Source organism: Rhamphochromis sp. 'chilingali' (genome assembly GCF_963969265.1).
Source record: "Rhamphochromis sp. 'chilingali' genome assembly, chromosome: 7".
NCBI classification, from domain to species: domain Eukaryota; kingdom Metazoa; phylum Chordata; class Actinopteri; order Cichliformes; family Cichlidae; genus Rhamphochromis; species Rhamphochromis sp. 'chilingali'.
The window spans coordinates 36,125,672-36,140,694 of record NC_137934.1 but is presented as its reverse complement, the minus strand read 5'-3'; the positions used below and the strand labels follow the sequence as shown (position 1 = coordinate 36,140,694).

At 39.1% G+C, this 15,023-nt stretch overlaps 1 protein-coding gene across 2 annotated transcripts in view; it reads left to right on the top strand.

Moving 5' to 3' along the window:
- The window catches only part of jak1 (Janus kinase 1), a 35,230-nt gene that overhangs the window by 6,341 nt on the left and 13,866 nt on the right, over positions 1 to 15,023 (top strand). For both annotated transcript variants that reach the window (XM_080888075.1, XM_080888074.1), the window contains exons 2-11: positions 3,415 to 3,623; positions 5,093 to 5,216; positions 8,530 to 8,680; positions 9,064 to 9,227; positions 9,364 to 9,632; positions 10,395 to 10,510; positions 10,958 to 11,140; positions 11,605 to 11,762; positions 12,026 to 12,140; positions 12,627 to 12,825. In XM_080888075.1, the coding sequence (XP_080744201.1) occupies positions 3,422 to 3,623; positions 5,093 to 5,216; positions 8,530 to 8,680; positions 9,064 to 9,227; positions 9,364 to 9,632; positions 10,395 to 10,510; positions 10,958 to 11,140; positions 11,605 to 11,762; positions 12,026 to 12,140; positions 12,627 to 12,825 (1,681 nt within the window). In that variant the 5' untranslated portion in view covers positions 3,415 to 3,421. The remainder of the gene's footprint in view (positions 1 to 3,414; positions 3,624 to 5,092; positions 5,217 to 8,529; positions 8,681 to 9,063; positions 9,228 to 9,363; positions 9,633 to 10,394; positions 10,511 to 10,957; positions 11,141 to 11,604; positions 11,763 to 12,025; positions 12,141 to 12,626; positions 12,826 to 15,023) is intronic.

The window sequence follows — 15,023 nt, the reverse complement described above, 5'->3', positions numbered from 1 at the left end:
TTGGTTTTCACACAGCTGACTAAACGTCAAACAGAAAACTTATTAAACAGAAGTATGAGACAGTCGAGAATTTACGCCAGTGTCTGGTTATATTTTAGATAGCAAGAAGCAGACGGCCGAGTTTATTAAACTCCACCGAGACAGCGGTGACGCTAATCAGAACTAGACCGTCCAATTTCACGCCTTTAAACTTTAAAGGCGTGTTTGTGTGTGTGTTTATACAATTGCTATTATGTTTGCACTTTATGTGTAATGTTACTGACTGCAAAGATCAGTAAGATGTGTGTATTTTTTATTTATTAGTTTTATTTATTTAATATTATTTTTTAATTGAATGACTGTCTAGTAGTTCACAGATGTCGAAAAACTGAGTGTGGTAAAGCCACTGATTTTGTTTATGTATATTTCTGCAATCTGCACATTGTACTGACTTTCATTTTAATGTTTACACCAGGGTTCCTTGTCAGCACTTTATGCTCAGATGTTTGTAAGCTAAAAATAAACTATTGTGTATGTTCAAATATACTGTTGTGATTGAAGAAGTTAAATAAAAATGTCAGTCATCAATTCATGCATCACCTCATGTCATCATAACAGAGGTCTGTCTTCCAGGAAAGAACAGTTTAAAATTAATGTAATATAGTATTGGCCATACTATATGATGTATTGCTTGTCTTTGTTTAATAATACAGAAGACAAAGACCTTAAAAAATAATCGCATATCGCATCGCAATCGCAATATTGGGGCAAAAAATCGCAATTAGATTATTTTCCATAATCGTTCAGCCCTAATGTTGAGAGCAGAAGTTCTTGTGGTGAAAAACTGACAATCAGAATACTTTAATAATCACTGAGGAAATTATGTAGACAAACAGTCTAAGTACTAAGTAAAGGACAAAGAAATAAATAAGAAAAAAGTGCAAGTAAAGAGAAAAAGCAGGAGCAACTGAAACAGGCTGCATGCTGGTTGATGTATGTGCACTTGACTCAAGCATTGCATGGTTAAAGCCCTTCCCCACTTGCTGTACGGGAATCTGCTAGAAAGTGCTGTGATTTCAAATCTCGTGGCTCTCTGGGGTCTTAAAACACATACTCTCTTGGTTTGTTGGTCTGCTTCTGTAGTGAGAACGTGTTGTCCTGTTGGAAGATGTGAAGAACATCCAGGCCACCTGGGTTGGCTGGAAGACTGTTTACTTAGCCTAGCAGGGTGAAGGACACTGTCTCAGCTGAACTCTGGACACGCACACACATACATATACACTGATATGCACACACTCATCCCCCTCTCTTTCCAAACGCCTTCGACGCTTATTCCCTTCCAATGCTGACGGTGGATCAAGGAGACCAGCGCACAGGCTGCAGGCCCGGATGTACTGTCTAAATCGGCTGTCTCTCACCCTTTACCCACCCCTGTTGCTTGTCATGTGTTTCTTTGGCGTATTTAGAGTTTTTTTTTCATGTGCAGAGGTGTTTTTTTCTGTTCTCAAACTGATCTCCCTGTTGAAGCTCAGTCTGGGGGGAGTTATTTTTTTTCTCCTTATCTTTCCTCATGTGGTGCATTTTCCATTGTTATACCTCTGTGACCTGTCTTCCCCATGTGATGTTTGTGTAATGTATGTATGGTCAGAAGGGTAAGTCGGCGCTGGCAAAGGTCGGCAGCCTTAACCCAATTTCCTTCGGGGTCAACCTTCAGGATCAATAAAGTTTTATTGAATTGAATTGAATTGAATTGAACATGTCATAGTAGTGGTTCTCCTGGGCTCTGCCAACATTAAATAATCTATATAGCACGTAGACCATGTTGTTCAAAAAAAGAATTGGTGAAAATGTGACACTTTACATTTTAAATCCTAAACCTAACCTGTTCTGTTCAGCACATCTTATTATGATAGGCATGATTTCAACAAGGTGCTAGAAAAATTCCTCAGAGTTGTTTGTTCTTATTGACATGATTGCATCACTCCGCTATTGCAGAACAGTTGATTGCAAATCTTCCGTTCCACCACATCCCAAAAATGCTCTATTGGGTTGAGACCTACTAGTAGCTGTGAATGGCATTTGTGTACAGTGATCTCATTTTCATGTTTGGGAAATCTAAATGAAATGCATACATGGTGGTATATACAGGGATGGACAGCAGCAATACTCAGGTAGACTGTGGTATTTGAACAACGGTCAGTTAGTAATAATGACCCCTAAGTGCACTAAGAAAAGAAAATCCCCCACACCACCACTAGCAGCAGCAGCAGCCTGAATCTTTGGTTTAAGGCAGAACGGAAGGTTTTCCAAATTATGACCCAACCATCTGGAAGTTGCAGGACAAATAAAGGCTCACAAGACCAGACAGCATTTTTCCAATTTCCTATTGTCCAAGTTTGGTGAGCCCTGTGAATTGTAGCCTCAGTTTCCTGTTCTGAGCTTACAGGAGTGGTGCCCATTATGGTCTTCTGCTGCTTTAGCCTGCCAGCTTCAAGGTTTCACATGTTGCTCTTCAAAGTATGCTCTTTTACATACCTTGGTTGTAACACGTTTTTATTTTAGTTACCGTTGCCTTCCCATCAAATCGAAGCAGTCTGGCCAATCAACACTGACAACTACAAGACACTTCTGCAGAACTGCCACTCAATGGATATTTTTTCTGTAAACCATAGACATGGTTCTGTTGAATATAAGTAATTGTCAGCCCAGCCTATGTGATATAAACATCCCTGCCACTTAAGTCACCTTTTTTTCACTTTGAACTTGAGCGGTTTGTCTTGACTGGCTGACTTTAAGACCATGTTGCTGTTGTGTTCAATAACGTTATATAATTACTTATGCTGTAATGGGAATGACTGTTAAGTAACTGCAAAGTTAGTTCTTGTGGTGCTCTCAAGCTTATAATGATTTTATTTAGTAATTAGTTTAAGATAGTGAACTTCCTTTAAGGCAATACAACTAAGTAAGAAGAACTAAAGTTTGAAAAGCTGTGACCATTAGTAGAATATTGAATATAATTGAAGTTTTCAATGAGTTATCATGTGACTATGGTCACAATGTTATAGCATTAGAGCTGCCAGAGAACAAAAACTGTATATTAAAATATGTACAGAGTAACACATTACAAAATAACTAAAATATTAATTAGATTAAATATTATAGTTTGAATATGTGATCCCTGACAGTGGCAGAGGATGCAAAATATCTGTTCCTCAACTAGAAACAGGAAATAATCATTAGGAACCTGTGGTACATGAAGCTTGTATGAGTTGCCTGTTCTTCATTCTGTCAGCACAGTAAATTTTCACAGTTTTCCTCTCCACAGACCAAAATTTTAAGAATTTCCAAATGTGATTCTAACATTCCCACTTCCTACCCCTACCCCCTTTTTTCTGTTTTTTTTTTTTTTTTTTTTTTTTAATTTCACTTCTTTAGGGTCTGAATGCCAACTTTGTACGTGATGGAGTTGGGCAGGCAACTCTGTTTGAAGATGAGGAAACCTAGGAAACCCCAGACTTCTTCCTCACCTGCTTCCATTAAAGGCCTGGAAATCCACTTTTACAGACTTGACATTGACCCACTGAAATACCCAAAAGGCCACTACACTGCTGAGAACCTCTGCGTGGACGCTGCCAAGAAATGCTGTAAGTGGCTGACTTGTTTACAGAATTGTCATTTGCCAGTTCTTTGATTTAATCTTTTCCTGTTGCAGTAATTAAGAGTGTATTTTCCTTTTTTCTCTGTAACTGAATATAGTATATAGTAAAATGGGTTATCCAGATTCAAAAGACAAAAGCATAAAGTTATTAATAATGATTAGCTTTAATCTTATACCTATTGCGTGCAATCTTACATATGCTGACTGTCAAGTTTTAGATTTTGTCAAAATCAGAAAAGTATATTAAGCAAAAGTACACTTCTTTTTGTCTCTGTTTAAAAATAATAACAATAATAATGGATTGCATTTATATAGCGCTTTTCTAGGCAGCCAAAGTGCTTTACAATTCCACTATTCATTCACTCTCACATTCACACACTGGTGGAGGCAGCTACAGTTGTAGCCACAGCTGCCCTGGGGCAGACTGACAGAAGCGAGGCTGCCATATTGTGCCATCGGCCCCTCTGGCCATCACCAGTAGGCGGTAGGGTAAAGTGTCTTGCCCAAGGACACAACGACCAGGACAGAAAGAGCTGGGGATCGAACCGGCAACCTTCCGGTTACAGATGAGCTTCCCAACCCCCTGAACCACAGTTGTGGAACCAGATTATATTCGTTGTCTCTTAAACAGTCTCATTGCCTTTACATGTATGCACATTTATTTCTCTAACTAAACAATAATACTGTTAGCTGCCTAGCTTCCATTGTCACAATGGTGGGATTTCAAACTTGATACTGAGAACCAGGAACATACATGATACTTTATGGAACTTTGGTATTGAAAGGTACCAGAAGCTTCAGTTTTGGTGACATCCAGACAAATGTGAACAATGTTTAAATGTGAGGCTGTAAGAAGGAGTAAGAAAGATATCAATATCATCATTGCAGCTTTTTACCTGCAACAACTCACTTTCACCCAAGTGTGAGGTGAAAGTAAAAACATATGAAACATACGAAATAAAAGCTGTTGTTGCTGCTGTGCAAATGTAGCTCTGTAGTGTGAAATGTCTCCCAACTGCTGTCCTTTTACTGCCAGCTTCCTCCATGCTATGTTAGCACTCTGGCTAACAGCCAGTACTCTGCTGCCGTTGCATGGTGTAGTTAACTAAATAGAACTGAATTGAATAGAAATGCTGTAGATCAGTGCATTGTCTCCAGTATCTTATCCAGCTATTCGGGATCCAACCAGATATCTGATCCAGATATCAGACTGGCACATCCCAAGTCAGAACAACAGATGGACAGAGTGGAGCCTTTTCTACGAGTCATAAAACATTTCATCTTTTGCAACGATATAGTGGTCTATGCTCTCTATGTGTCTGTTTAGAAGCAGATTGTATTCCATATCTCTTAAACACTCTCTTTAAACAGGCTGTAATCCTCTTCCAATGTCATTATTCTAATAGCCTGACTATTGATCCCCCCCCCCTCCCCCTCTGCTTTTCTGTCTCTCAGCTATCTCTCCCTTGTGCCATAACCTATTTGCCCTGTACGATGAGCTCACTGGCACTTGGTATCCCCCAAACTACGAGTTCGAGGTCACAGATGAAACCAGTATCAAGTTCCACTATCGCATGAGGTAAGAATGATGTCACGGCAGCAAATGAGCGCTCTGGAGTAGAGATGGGTACCGATATCCGGTGCCATTATGGCACTGGTTCTGACATAAACGGTAGTAACCAGACCGAAAAGCAGCGCACATTTCGGTGCTTGTTTTTTTTTTTCCTGAGATGTCATACACTTTGGATTCTAGCCAATCATTTTACCTTTCCAAGGATAGTAGGCAGGCCCAGGTACGTACGTTCTTTTAGAGCAGAGCTACAGATCAAAAATGACCAAGGTGATGCGGTCAAAAGTCTGGCTGTACTTCACAGCAAAAGATGCAAACTCAGCAGCCTGCAACAAGTGCTTTAAGGTGATACTGTGCAAAGGAGGTAACACCTCAAATCTGATGAAACACCTGGCGACACATAGCGGTTTTTTTTTAAAGCCGAGAAATGCACCGTATTTGATAGCTTGCTACAAAACCTCACACCGAGCACATCTACTGCGGGTGTGGTAAATCTCCATTAGTGAGTTAGTGCGTATCGCCTCGTGCGTGCGGCTGGACGGTGCTTATCATTTTGCAGAAATAAAATAAAACCTAAACGATACCCATCCCTACTCTGGAGTTGAATACTCTAATTTTTTATCATATGTGAATTGTTTCCTGTATTGTATCAGAGGGTGTACATTTCGTGATACCAGAAGAGAATACTGCAAATAAAGTTAAACACTGCCAGGCTTTCTTTGCTTTAGTTGACTTGATAAATCTAAAACCCCAGCAGGAAGCAACAGGTTTCACATTATAAACTTTCTCTGTAAAGCAGCACAATTTGCTTCAGGCTCTGTGCATACTCACATAAAAAGGGGCATTTCATGGGTCATTCATGTTAATTATTTTATTGCTGAAAGTGCACTTGGGGCTATTGTTGGGTTTTTTTTGTTTTGTTTTTTTCGCTAAGGTGATGACTGCACATTAGAACTCTGAACTGGAGACATTTAAAAATGAAATATTATTGCCCCATAACCTGACAAAGAAGATCAAAGGGAAATTATTTTTATTGACTGAACAGGTATTCTTAGCATGTGTTCTGTATTATGCAATGCAACACAGTTTGTAATTAATTCTATGGTTCTATTAAGGTACAGCTTAACAGTTTTCACATATAAAACATATTTCCCCTATAGCGACTCGACTGTATTTAGAACATGCCGTAAATGAAAGAGTCAGCTTGTGCTTTCAGCTGATTTTAAACCGTAACTGGTCAGGGGCAGGTTAACGTGGTCTTTCGCAACACATAATACTCTGACTTTAAGCTCGACATAGTTTGCTAAGCTGTAATCCCTCCTAGCTAATATGAGGGACTTGGTTGGGTCCCCTGACAACCCCCCTGATAACCAGCTAGGACAAGTTGCATACTGTATGATGCTCCGAGCCCGATAAAGCCTGACTCAAGAGGTATGGGCTAAAAAGCGAGATTATAGCTTACATCTCAGAGCATCATGCAGTATGCAACTTGTCCTAGCTGGTTATCAGGGGGTTGTCAGGGGACCCAACCAAGTCTTTACAGGCCAGACAGAATATTAGGTGCTGGAATCTGGGCATTGCAACTCAGGCAGAAATTAAAGACGGGAACCTTGACTTGCCTCCTCCTAGCTAGGAACACTGTCAATTAGGTATGGAATCTCTCCTCGCTTGTTGGGATAGAGCAGTGGTTCAAACTGTATTAAAGCAACCATGTCCCAAAAACCCAAAGACACTATTAAGACTAAATTATTTTGTTTCACTTTTGTTTAGCACAAGCTAAGAATTCAGACTTCTGGATAGGGCAGAATTGCTTCCTTATATGGTTTTTTCTGTACTTGTAAGCCATTCTGTGTGCTCTGATTTAAAACAAAAACTTGTCAGCATCAGACATTTTTTCATAAATACGAGTGCTCTTTAAGTAAGACGATAGGATAAGATATTTCACAATAATAGAATAGAATAAAAATGTCTGGACCAAATGATATATTTGTGATTGATTGGGGAGTTTGGTCATTTCTGGATTACAGCTTTAGTTTTTGCAGCGAGAATTTGTTGTTACTGTGGCGTGTTTTGAACCCCAAATTGAAATGAAACATTTGTTAGACCTTATTTAAAAAAAGAGAAAGGAAAGCCAACACAGGACTCAGCTGAAGGTCAAGGTGAGTGAGGGAGTTGTTTTGCTGCTCATAAAATAATATAGTCTTACAACAGCTATAAAAGGAACTAAAAATAGGAACAGAAAGCAGTTTGTTCTACCATTTCGCGTGATAATGGCAAAGTATTGCAACAGACTCGACCCAGTGAAGAATACTTCAGTGAAGAGTTTATTTTGCCAGTTTTTTAAAACCAGTAAAATAATGCCATATTTGTACTTGACTCTACTACCCCACTGTACTGTGCTACTCACAACTTGAGTAGCATGTCATGCAAAGAGGAAAAAAACCCACTGTGGTGTCAGTTACACTTCCTCTTTATCTGTGCTCTGTTTTGACAATAGCTAGTAGAGGGAAAATCAAGTGTACATAGAGCCTAACTGTGGTGCATATTTTGTGTATGAGCTTCTTGTATCAAAGTGCAGCCACCTAAAAACAAGTGAGTTATTATGATCATATCATGATATGAACATGGTCTAAACAAAGCACACACAAAGATAAAAATACCATCAGGATAGATTTATATAAGGTCAGAAAGTAGCAAAACAGAGCGTAGATGCAGATATTTTTTTTTAAAAGTTGTAATATTAGAGAATATCGGATGGCATATTTGACAGTATTAATATATCAGTTTTATCAGGTTTTATTAAATTCATGACCTTTTATTGAGCCCTCATTATTTGTTTTATTACTTCTTACTCTTCTTTTCATTAATTTTTCAGTGTTGCTTTGATTTAGGTTACTACTGTTTTGTGCATTGCCCTTTGTCTATTGTTGTTCTTTGAAGGATGTAGACAGATACATGGTGTACACGTATTTCCTCTGTAAAGCACAGGCTAGCTTTAAAATTGCTTCGTTTCAGAGAAAACAGGAAAACGGGTCAAAAAGTAAAAGAAAAAAAACAACAACCAAAAAACCAAAACCTCAAACCTGAGATGGTGGTGTCACTGCCCAGCACTGAAACGCTAACTGGAAAGTCAAATGGAGATGACAGATTAAAAGAGTAACAGAGTAAAAGTCAGCATGGACAGTTTTACATTTCAATCACTCATCATCAGTAATGTGATGCAGACCCACATAAAAAGAAAAACGAAGAAACCAAAGCCATAAATTCCCTCATGTGTATTTATGCTGTGCTGTTAACCAGTCCTCTATCTCTCTGCTGTCAGGTTTTATTTCAGAAACTGGCATAGCTCCATTGAAGGAGAGCCGTATGTCTGGAGGCACTGCATCAGTAAACTCAAAGGAAACAGCCCACAGAAAATACCAGAGGGAACACCGTTACTGGATGCTGACTCCTTGACTTACCTGTTTACTCAGGTTTGTGCTTGCAAGGTTTAGTTTAGACCCTGAATTATTATACTGGTTTTTGTATACACAAGCTTTTACCCATTTATTGTTGCATGTATCAAGAATATAATATCTCAGATCACAGAAAGATCCACTTTGACTCAACTTAACATTTGAATGTTTTTGGTGTGTTATTTTCTTCTTAGTTTTACTTTAAAATCCCATGAAAACACATTATCAATGAAAGCTCATTTTAAAACAACATCAGCTGGTACTCATGTTTTTTTTTTGTTTGTTTTTTTTGTTTTTTTACAGTGTGTACAATCAGTTTTCCATTAGAGTTCTGTTATGATCAGATGTGTTTGCTGTTTGTCTGATTATCTGCTAAGGATAAATGTATATTTGTTGCACAGAGCCAAAATGACTTTCAGACTGGCGTAGTTCCACTCAGGAGCCCCCAGTCAGAGGCAGAGCAACATGAGATAGAAAACGAGTGTTTGGGCATGGCTGTGCTTGCAATCACTCACTACGCCATGAACGAGAAAATGCCTCTGTCCACTGCTTCCCATGAAATCAGGTAACACAGCTTTTTGATTATTGCCAAAAAAAAACGACACCTACTACTAAAATACAGACAGCAGCACAGTGTTTTATTGTATTGACAAAAATGTTTATGCATTCTGTCTTGATCCCCTCCTCTCCCCATTTCCCAGCTACAAACGTTTCATCCCAGATTCGCTGAACCGCAACATTAAGCAGCGTAACATTCTGACACGGATCCGCATCAACAACGTGTTCAAGAAATTCCTCACTGAATTCAACAGTCGCACAGTAAAGGACAGCAACATCACGACATATGACCTGAAGATCAAGTACCTGGCCACGTTGGAGGGTCTGGTCAGCAGCATGGGCAGCGAGGTTTTTGAGCCTTCTTCACTTAGTGTAATTCAGGAGGGAGACTTCTGCAATGGAAGTTACTACGGTAAGTAACTGGAGTGGTGAGAAGGTGCTAATCATGATTTTAGTTTCCCAGGGAGTGTTCCAGATTTGTGACATACAACAGCTCAGGTTGTAGAAAAAAGCACCCTGGCATATTATTTTTTGACTTCCAGCATGACCCAAATTTTTCAGAAGATTTTGAGTAACGAAAGATTCAAACAGTTACCGAGTTAATCCCTGTTAGAGTTTGAGACCAGTCAGGGAATAATACATATAATGAGGAAAACTGTAATTGCTACTCTACCACAAAACTGAGATAACGGCTTGTCTTTACTGTCCTCTGACAGTAGTTTAATTAGCTGCATTGATCTATAGTTGGCAGTGGTTTGGTATGTTTACATGTAGGCTCCCTGTGGTGTCCCACTAGCAGATCTGCAAGAGAGAGAGGAAAAAAAGGTTTGCACCTTGTTGACATCCAAATATACCCAAGACACAGTGAGAACTTTTGCAATGGCTAAAAAACAAAAGTGAAAGAGGATGTTTACACATTGTAACATTAACCCACTTATTACTTAGTAGACCACACCCCGTACTTTTCTAAATAACATGTGAAGATTACAAACACTATAGGGCTGATTACTGAAAGTAATCTGGGGATCTGAGTTTGTTTGTTTGTTTTTCCCTTTTAATAAACATAAAGTCACCATAGTTAATAACAGATTATTTTGTAAACAATCTTTGTGTAAAATGTTATGTTTCTATGCAACTACTACAATATACGTTTGCTATGTTTACCTGTTTCCAGGATATTATAATCAGAGTCTAGGACACGCTCAGAGTCAGAACATGGAGGCAAGCCGTGACATGCAGGTCCTGGTTACCGGCACCACTGGTATTTCCTGGAGGACGAAACCCACTACAGTGAGTAAAAACCTCAAGGGCCTTTAGTTTCACAATGGTAAATTGAGTAGCAAACAAGTAGTGGACAGATCTCTAACCTGTTATTTGAGAATCCCAGAGACGGCACACCCATTTAATCTGGCCTTAATTTATAAACAAATGAGGAAAACTTAACTTACTGGTGGGTGTTAACAAGTTCATACAAACTTCAGTAAGTTAGGAAATGTGTGCAAAATTGATAAATGTAATCAGTGGCTTTAATAGAAATATTAAATGTTAAACATTGTAATATTTAAAGTATTTTAGTAAAACATTTTATTTTAACATCGCTTAATCACTCGATACATCTCTGATGCACTGAGATCTGTTACAGAATGTCATTGAGACTTTGAAAAGGTGATGCAGCATTTTCAGATTGGCTAAGAAAAAATTATATCCGTGTGTTTGCTTTGTTTGCTTTGTAAACAGTCGTCTGTGGCCTGTAGAGAAAAAGGAAAGTCAAAGAAGAACAAACATGATGCAAAACAGAAGACTGACAAAAAGAAAGATGCAAACGAAGGCTGGGTGGTCTTCTGTGACTTCCATGAGATCACGCATACTGTCATCAAAGAGGCGATGGTCACCATCTATAAACAGGACAACAAGAAGATGGTGAGACTAGTGTGTGTGTGTGTGTGTGTGTGTGTGTGTGTGTGTTTTTCCTTTAGTGTTTGCTCAAATGCGTACTTAAAATTTTAAAACTTTTCATTTATAAGTAAAACCAGAAATTGCAATTAAAGTGTTATTAATAATATCTTAAATAAGAATTGTATAAGGATTCATTGTTGAGAAGCCCTGTAGCTTGTTTCTTGCATTCTCTACATTGGTTGTGTTTTTGTTTTTGTATTGTTTTTTTCACCTGCCAAATCAAAGATGGCGCCTCGCTACATTTTATTAGCCATGACAAATTATTTTATCATACTTAATTGTGAAATTAAATTTGAGTTTGTCATTCATCACTGCTCATACTACAGGGCTCGAGAGTGCTGTGGAGTGTTTGTAATAGCTGCTACTTTGATTACTTCTTCCCTTCCTGCTTTCCTTCATCACTCTTTGGATGTCTCTGCACTTTTCAGGAGCTGCTGTTGGATACAAGGGCAGAGGCTCTGTCCTTTGCAGCCCTTGTGGACGGGTACTTCAGGCTGACTGTGGATGCCCATCACTACCTGTGCAAGGAGGTGGCTCCGGCTTCAGTGGTACACAACATCACCAATGGTTGCCACGGACCCATCAGGTTTGTACTGGCAATTTTATTTGAGGAGGATGAGAATGTGCCACATGCAGTTTTATCAAACAAATTCATCATTTGTTGCATGTCATGTTACTGGACAAGGTGATTAAGTCACATTGCAGGCTGAAAAATGTCAAAGTAGAAGCTCCTATAAGAACCTCCATCAAATTTTCCTTGTAGCTTAATATTTCTGGGATATCTTGATTGAACAGCTGTCTCCGGTCAGGTCAGTTAAATCAAATGTCTCGTTGTTTTTCTTTTTGCAGTACGGAGTACGCCGTCCAAAAACTGCGCCAGGAGGGCAATGAGGAGGGCGCCTACATCCTGCGCTGGAGCTGTACTGAATACCAGTACATCATCATCACTGTGGTTTGCAGTGAGGTACTATAGATCTACTGATTAACTGACAAATTCACAAAACACTACTTACCTAAATTTTATTTACTAATTTTTAAATGAGAACAGCAATTTTGGGTTGAGGGGACCACTGTAGACCTCAAATGTATTCAAGCACACAGCCATCTTTGTTGGTCTCTGTTAAATTTCTACAAGCCTGTTTGCCATTCAAAAGCTTAGGAAAAATAATTGAAAGCTGAAGAATTAGCGATTGTTAAATTCTGGCGCCCTTTTCCATAGTTTGTCGGGGTTTTTTCTCTCTGCTTTCTTCTCTTTTCTCTCAATCTCATGCGGTTGCAGCAGATGGCTGTCCTCCCTGCTCCTAGTTCTGGCTGAGGTCTTCTCCTTTTAAAAGGGAGTTTTTCCTTCCCACTGTCACCAAATGCTTGCTCATAGAGGGTCTTTTAATTGTTGATTGTTGATAAAAGAACTACTTGTTTAAAATGAAAAAATTGTTTATTGTTCATCCAGATTGACTTGAGGGAGTCTCGTCCTGTGCGCCAATACAAGAACTTCCAGATTGAGGTTACCCCCAGTTCCTTCACTCTACACGGCACAGATACATCACAATCCACTCTCAAGGAGCTGCTTGAGCACCTGGAGGGCCAGAATCTGCGTAGCGACAACCTTCAGTTCCAGTTGGTCCGCTGCTGCCCCCCACAGCCAAGAGGTAAGCTTAATGAAAAATAAACAATGGCATTCACAGTAAATGAAGACAAGCTCACAGCATTGCAAATTTACATTATTATTTTCAAGACAAGAATAATAACACAAACACACGAATAGGAACTCTGCATTTTACATCCGTAAATTGACTATTTTTAATGCACAGTCTTACTGCATATGGTAATTTTAACAGTGTTGAATTAATGACACAATAAAGTAATTTCACTGGTTCACAGCAGGTTTTTTCATACATATTGTACATGTAAAACATGTGGCACAGTTAAGCCTATGCAGTGTGTTCTTTTCTCCATCATCATCATCATAAAAGGCAAACTCCAACTTTAATACTGGGTAGGATCAGACATACAACAGATTTTCGACCTATAAAGCTCAGGGAAACAAGTCATTCTTTTTCAGTGGGATATAAAGCTAGATTTAAATATGAGCACAGACATGAGTAACGATCAGTCTGTTTTGCCAAGATTGGTGCAAATTAGCAGGTCAAAAACTTAATTAGACCTTAAGAGAAGCTGGTGAAAACACAAAAACAATGTCAGAATGTTTGAAATTTATGGAGACTGCATGTACGATTGGTGATTATTGCAGCTGGTCTCTAGATTAAGCTGACTCAGGATGTGAAGAAGAACACTGAGCAGTCTTGAGGAATGGCAGCCCGGAAACTTTACCAGTGGGACACATCGTTGTGTGCCTCAACTTCACAGGGTGTTTCAGTCTTTTATCACAAGCTATTCTGGCATTTTTAAGTTTCTTTTTACCTTACTTGGTTATGTTTCGGGATTAGTAATCTGATCTAGAATACAATATAAAAATTGTGGGACACATAATCAGCAGTGGACCTTGGATTCATTGGGGGTTTCGGCCATTATCACTAGACACCCTCATCCAAGGAGGTCCTGCCCGAGTTATATCAATAATTCAACGTGCATTTCCCTTTTTTTTTCTTTTTTTTCATGGGTGACTCACAGCCACCTTTTGGGCAACAAATCATTGTAAGATTGAGACGTAATTCTAGCTCATTCTAAGTCATAATAATGGCTTAGCTTGAAAATTGGTTTCGGATGTTTCAGAGCTCTGTGAGTGTGCACTGCTGAGGAACAATGAGCAGTGGCTTTGGTGCTTTCTGACACGTTCTTCATGGACTGCTCTTTAAATAGAAATACTTAATTACTTAATTACTTTAATTTGAAATTTGTCATTGCAGCTTTATAGTGAATCCCAACAGTATATTTTTTTTTACATCAAAAGACAGTTTTGCACTTTGTGCAGACTCTAAGTTGTGGATTGCTGTTGAAGTTTAGGTGACTCACTGAGAGTGAAGGGAAGCAGGTCTGGTCAGGTGTGTGTGTGTTTGTCTCTGTAAAATGGTGTCAGAGAGGAAGAGAGTTGTAAATGTGGGTTTCCGGAGCCAATCTAGTGCTCTTGTGTTTACTTCACTCAGGGAAAGGTAGAGCCATTTATGCATGGATGTGTTGGGCTGCTTGTGTTTGTTCAGGGTGTTGTGGTTCAGACAGTCATCTAAATGCTGGCTGCTTTCGGTTAGTCTTTGGTCGGGATGAGCTTTAGAGGAAGACAATAGACAGAAGTGCTGTGTTGTCTCTGCTAAAATATTTATAAGGTGTTACACAACGCTCTGTCTACCACAATAACACCCTTATATGCTCACTTCCTGGGAACAGCATGCAGTTGACTTATTTATTGTTATTTTGGCTCTATGCAGGTTTTTGTTTATCTGTTCTGACAGTAAGATAAATTGTGAAAAATGCTGCAGGGTTTAAGAGTGGGTGAGTATGTGTTGCTTTGTAAGTATCTAGATTAAGGCGAGGTTTTAGAGGAGTATATAAAATATCTGATGGGACATGTGGGTGCAGGCTGTGTTTGGCTTTTAGCATGAAACCCAGATTGCATGTTACAGAATAGTGCTCGAGATGCTCTCCGAAATGATGGAGCACAGATGCTGGGTTTTTTCTTCCCCCTTAAACCACAGTGCGTTGGTTTTGTCACAGCAGTAGACACCCACAAACACACATGCATATAGGTAACAGGCACAAAGATACATCTTCACTTGTTCCTCCCACATGTCTCTGTATACACAAAAAATAAACTGAATCAGTATGGTAGCCGAATACGAATATCTGTTCACGTCATTGCCACATTGACGTAATTCTTGAATGCCCGTTTTAC